This window comes from Hirundo rustica, chromosome 14 (assembly GCF_015227805.2).
Source record: "Hirundo rustica isolate bHirRus1 chromosome 14, bHirRus1.pri.v3, whole genome shotgun sequence".
NCBI classification, from domain to species: Eukaryota; Metazoa; Chordata; class Aves; order Passeriformes; family Hirundinidae; genus Hirundo; species Hirundo rustica.
The window spans coordinates 2,184,232-2,190,231 of NC_053463.1; the positions used below are offsets into that span (position 1 = coordinate 2,184,232).

The window sequence follows — 6,000 nt, forward strand, 5'->3', positions numbered from 1 at the left end:
CTCAGTTTCCCCTTCACACAGCCAAGAGAGGACAGCCCCACAGCTGGGGCTCCTCTCAAGGCCATGCCATGCTGTGCAGTCTGATATTTGGGCGAGTGCTGTGCCCTGAAAATGCAGCATTTAAAGCAGGCACAGCAGTCTGGGTGTAGGGGACATCATTGCTGTCCCAGCAGCTTTCCTGAGCTGGGAACAGAGCCCACAGCCCTACACCCAGACCCCAAAAAACTTCATAACCTTCCCTTGTGCTCTGCTGGTCCAAGATTTCATCCTGGAGGGGCACATCAGAGCCGCTGTTCAAAGCATTGAGATTGTCTTGAAACTTCTTAAAAACACACACGCACTTTAGCCTTTGGAAAGTGTGCAAGTGTCCCCCTTCAAATAAAGAGCAACAACAACAAACTAACCTGCCTCATCTCCTCAGTGAAATCCCTACAGATTTTTCTTTGTATGGACTCCCTGAGGATCCCAAAACCCTGCTCAGCTTTCAGGCTGCAGCAGACCCTCCCCAGCTTGTGCAGGTCCAGAACCTCAGCAGGCTCCTCATCTCCCACCAGCGCAGCACAGCCCTGCTGGATGTTGCCTCCAGCACATCCCTCTGTGCTCTCCTTTCCTCCTGGGCCATCTCCAGCCTCCCTCCCACGCCCTGTCCTCACAAACAACCTGCAGCGAGCTGCTCCCTTCGGTTTAGCAACTGCTTTTATTGCGTTTTATTGTGTTGATTGTGTTATCCCTTGCCAGAACACGGCTCAGGTTAGCAGCCTCTGAGGGTTTTGCAGCTGCTGTCGAGCTGGCCACCCGTTGTGACGCCTCACATTTATATTTATGGCTCTCCAAAGGTTTCACACACATACTCCTGGCCTCCTTATCCACCCAAGGACACTGAAGGGTAAAAGATCCGGGATTCAAGCAGCAAGACAGAACAGAGCCACGAAAGGGAAGATAATGCCTCAATTTCAGAGCAAAAAGAGCAGCCAGGCATGGGGCAGACAGGTTATTCTGCTCTCTAACTGCATCCACAGCCTGCCTGTGACACCCCTCATTGCTTCACAGAAATCCAAGTTAACCTGCTCAGCCCCAAGCCAGGCGTGCACCAGGGCTGACCTTTGCATGTGCTCTAAATTGGAGTGCACATTGTATTTCCTGGCCTCTCTCTCGTCTGTGTTTTGCACGGACACAATGACACAGGAGAGGCAGAGCCCGCCGGCCAAGCCCTGCAAAGAAGGTGGCTTTAAATAGCCCCTTTGTCTCGCTTTTCCTTGCTGAAGTGCTGCACATTATTTAGAACCTGAGTTTTAGTTTTATCAGGCACCCAGAAATAGAGACAATGGAGGGCTGGGTGAATTTTTGGATCGTTTTACGATCTAAAGTTTCTCATTCCTTTCTACCCTCGCCCTCTGCTGCAGGAATTGTAGCTGTATCCCAGGAACCATTCCCAGAGGGGTTCTCAGACCCACGGGAGTGATCCCAGCCAGGGAGGGAAGAGGTGCCCTGAGAAGGTGGGACGTGCGTGAGAAGCCTCACCTCTGCAAATTGAGGGCAGAGCTCTAAAAGCAAAGCTTCTGTCCTTGATGGGGAAAAAGTCAGCAACGTCAGCAGGCTCCGGGCTGGTACCCAGCTGAGGTCAGAAATTAAAAGGTGTCTCGACACTAAATTAATGGGGAAGCTGTCAGGAGAGCAACAGGAGTTATAAACATTTATGTTGCAGTTCAAGGCAGGAGCAGTGATTTATAACTGCGTGGTTTGAGTGCCAGGCATGAAAACTGGAGTCCTTTCTGGTCAGGCCCTATGGATGCTCCTTTTTAGGTGTGTGCAGCAGCCTCAGAGATAATAAAATGCTTGGCCCTGGTGAAGAGGGGGTGTTAGGGGTGACCTGATGGGAACACACACCCACAAGACATTCCCATCTCCCCTCAGGGCTGTAATCCCTGTATCCCTCTGCTCAGGACAGCCCCCTGCCCTGGGGAGGTTTGTATCAGAGTGAACACTGAACACTTTGTGTTTGTCCCAGAGCAATGCAGAGGTGCCTCCAGCCACCCAAAATTCATCCAGATCTGTAAAAAAAGAGACATCACTACTAAGCATCGACTTTTCCTGAGCACCACATTGGAGCTCTGAGCACCCTGGAGGTTCTCCCTGTCCATGGCAGGGCAGCTGGAACAGGATGAGCTTTAAGGTCCCTCCAATCCCATTCTGGGATTCCACGAGAGAATCCCCCCCAGCCAAACTTCTGGGATGATTTCACACCGTGCATTGAGAAGGAAACACAACTTGCACTCCCTTAACACCTTCGTGATGAATCCACATAAACGCCGTTCATTCCTCAACAAAAAACAATCCAGCGGAGACAATCACCTGAGTGCCCAGGTGAGCCGAGCTTGGCACAGCCCCAGCGCTCCGGGGGGCGCGCACCCGCGGCCAGCAGCGGCAATCAGTCAATGAGAGAACAGGCTGCTGTGAAACCCAAGCGTGCCCGAGCGAAGCGAGAGGGGAGCGTGCTGCTTTGCCCACAGCTGCCCCAGCCCGCCTGGAGCCCGGTGCCAGCAGCTCAGCCCGCGGCTGCGAACGCACGCAGGACGGGCAGCGCCGGCGCGCTCCCTGCGGGAATCGGAGTATTTTGGCAGCTGCGGACAGGGACTCGGGGTGAGAAGCACGGCAGCGAAGGCAAAGCGTGAGTTGAGTATTTCCCAGCTGCAGGAATCGAGATTCCCCAGCAAACCCGAGGTTTCAACGCCCAAGGGCAGCTCCCACTCCATCGGGCTCCGCGCTGTGCTCAGGTGAGCAGGGTTGAGTGGTGCCGGGCTCGGAGCCCTGCGAGATCCTTTCCTGAGGCTCTGGCGCCATCTAAACCCAGAGCTGGGATCTTTCATCCTTCCCGCTGCCCTTCAGAGCGGAGGGAGAACAAAACCCTGCGGGAACAAACTCCTCTCGCTTCTCCGGCACAGGGGCTGTCGGAAAAATTCCTACAGAAGGAGAAATCTGGGAGCTAAGAGCCGAGAGAAGCCCGGGAATGACACTTTGGGAGAAACCCAAGCCCTGAATAAGGTCAGATCCACCGGAAGGTAACGCAGCAGAGCCGTCTGTGTGCTCTGGGCTGCCTTGGAACATCCCAGCACTGCAATTTGCTTTTACACTCCAAGGCCATTAACAGAGTTCACTCAGGCAATGGTTATCTAATACAGGCATAAATCCACTTGCATCATGCAAAGAAACCTTTCAGCGACTTTTCACCTGCACAAAGTGCAAATAATTCAGAGTTTCTCCCCCACGGAGAGAGTTCCTGATGGTTCAGAAGGATGCACGGTGCTCCTGGAGTGAGAAGTCACCCTCAGCTGTGTCCCCCTCAGAGCTTTGCTCTCCTGGGACCAGCTGCTGCATGGTTATTTGCTTTTCTTTTGATCCCTTAAGCAACCAGCTTCACAGTGTCCTTTCCCTGGCATTTATTCGGCCTTTTTTATTTTAATTTTGCTGTGAGTTAGAGTAGCAGTGCTGACTTTTTATCCTCAGCTGCCCTCCAGTGACAGTGTCCACCCCGGAGCCCAGGGGACATGGGACCTGCCCAGCTCACCAGGCTGCAGAACCTCACTTATGACAGACGTACAGATCAATATTTCTAAATTAAGAACCCTCGTGCCTCAGCGACAACTCCAGCTTTAAGGATTTACCGATTTTACAATCCACATTCCTGCTTTCTACCCAAACACTGATGATCTTTCTTTTAGCCCTTCACAATTAATTCCATCTTGGTTCAAATTTTCCTGTCCAATATTAGAAGTATCATCAAATGCATTTATTTACCTTCAGTGTTAAGCAAACGGGAGCAGCAGCAGCTGTTGACACAAATGTATTATTGAGGTCTGACTTACCTAACAGTCCATTAACTTCCAGAATGTTTTCTCCAACTCTGTTTGGCAGAGCTGGTTTTATAATCAAAGACTGGATGTTTGGATTTCAAAACAAAAACCAACATCAGGGAGCAGAGTTATTAGTCAGTTAGAAATAATCTTGCATGACATGGCAAGCATGTAAATGTGATGGGGGCTGACCACCCCGAAACCAAACACAGCAGAAGCAGCTCCGGGGAAAGAGAAATACAAGGAATGAGAGAATAACCCACTCCAGCAGGGTTTAAGCACTCATTTGTTAGGAACAGCCAGCTCTTCATCCCCTGGGGGTTTAGCAGCGCCCCACAGCACAGCAGGGACCCTCCCTCGAGGTACACACAGCTCTGACCCCAGTGATGCTCCACACACCCGAGAGCAGCACCCAGTACCAATAAGGATCAGGAATTAATGGGTTTGGTTTGTTCTTTTGGGTTTGAGGGGTTTTTTCTCTCTATTTTCTGCCCAATTCCCCCGTGGAGAAGCATTTGCTACAGGCGCAGACACCTTTGCATTGACCCACATTCCTTTTTGTGCCGCTGTAGCATCGCTGGGATCCCGCTCTGGATTTGTGCCAGATGAACCTGCCACTCAGGGCAACGCAATCTCCTGCTCCAAAGGTTCCTGGCCCAGCTCCAGAGGGACTTTTCCCTCCCCTCTATACCGCACACACCTGCAGGGAGGCTCAGGCAGGAGCATCCAGCAGTGCAGCTTCACCCCTCTGCACATCACGCACTGAGTCAATGACAACACCCTCGTCCTGCCAGCAGCAAAATATTTTGGGTTCCCCCAGAGGAAGAGAAAACAAAACCGAGGAGTTTGTGAAAGAAAGTCATGAAACCAGACCACGCTGTAAATGCCTAAAAAAAAAAACCCAAAGATCCCATTCCGTTAAGAACCAGGTGGGAAGGACGACGACGCTTTATTGAGAGCTGAAACTGCAGCAGGTCACGCACATTTAAAAATAAATAAAAATACAACTGTTCTGCAGCTCTTGCAAGTCCCGAAGGCCCCAGGCCAAGGAGAGGTTAACAAGAAACAAGCTGAGGCTTGCAGAGCCTCGCTGCTCCCCAGCAGCACCAGCAACCGCGACGCTGCTCCGCGTTAGCCCGCACGTTACTCAATGCTTTTCTTATTCCCACCCAGGATTATTTGTATTCCAGAGCGCTGGCATCTCGTGCCGGTTGGCTGAGCTCGGTTATCAGCTCCCTTCAAATCCAGCCAACCAGGCTGGCGGCTGTTGGACTTCGTGGACACGAAAAAAAAAAAAAAAATAAGACTCATAAAAGGCACCAAGAACCTGACACCCGGCGGCCTGGCCAGCGCCAAGCCGTTTGTTTTCCCGGCTCTGTTCTCCCAGCCCCGGAGCCGGGATTGGCAGGAGATTTTGGAGCGCAGGACTTTGAATTACGGCGGGCGGATTTGGCAGGGACGCTGCGCGGGCAGCAGCTGCGAGGGATGAAAGCGCGTTCGCGGCCTCAGCTCTGGTTTGGCAGGGGGAGAAAAAGCCCCCAAAACCTTCTCGGAGGTATCTGGGGCGATCCCAGCGCGGGTGAGCAGGGGGCTCAGACCCGCGGCAGCTGCGCTGAGCGCGGTGCGAGCGCTGACATGTCACCTGCCACCTCCCTCCGCGTCACCGACGCCGCTGTCGCATCCTCCCCACCCGAGGGACGCGGGGGGCGTCCCCACCCTGGTTTTGCGTTCAGCGCTGGGGGAGCGCTGGGGGAACCCCGGGACCGAGCGGAGCCCCACGGAGCCCACGGGGCCGCACTTACCGGGGTCGGCGGTGCCGCGGGGGACGGACTCTGCGTTACCCATGGGCGGACGGAGCGGGGCCGGGAAGGGCCGGGAGGGTCAGTGCGGGGCTGTGCGGGTGGCAGGACGCGTTCGGGCACAGCTCTCGCAGTGATTCGAAGCTGCCGCCCCGCCCCGCCCCGCTCCGGCACCGCCAACCGCGGCGGCGGGCGGGACACGGGCGGAGCGGAGCGGAGCGGCACCGGATCGGCTCCGACAGCCCCAGCCCGCCCAGCCGCAGGAGGATCGGCTCCGACGGCCCCAGCCCGCCCAGCCCGCTGTCATCCCGCCCAAAGATTCCCATCCCTGTGCCCGCAGCAGTGCGGGA

The 6,000-nt window shown here is 54.4% G+C and overlaps 1 protein-coding gene across 1 annotated transcript in view; it reads right to left on the minus strand.

The window, feature by feature from the left end:
* Nucleotides 1-5,751, minus strand: part of NEURL1B (neuralized E3 ubiquitin protein ligase 1B) — a 127,322-nt gene extending 121,571 nt beyond the window's left edge. The window contains exon 1 of the mRNA XM_040078614.2: nt 5,654-5,751. Within this exon, the coding sequence (XP_039934548.1) occupies nt 5,654-5,696 (43 nt within the window). The 5' untranslated portion in view covers nt 5,697-5,751. The remainder of the gene's footprint in view (nt 1-5,653) is intronic.
* Nucleotides 5,752-6,000: the final 249 nt, after the last annotated feature.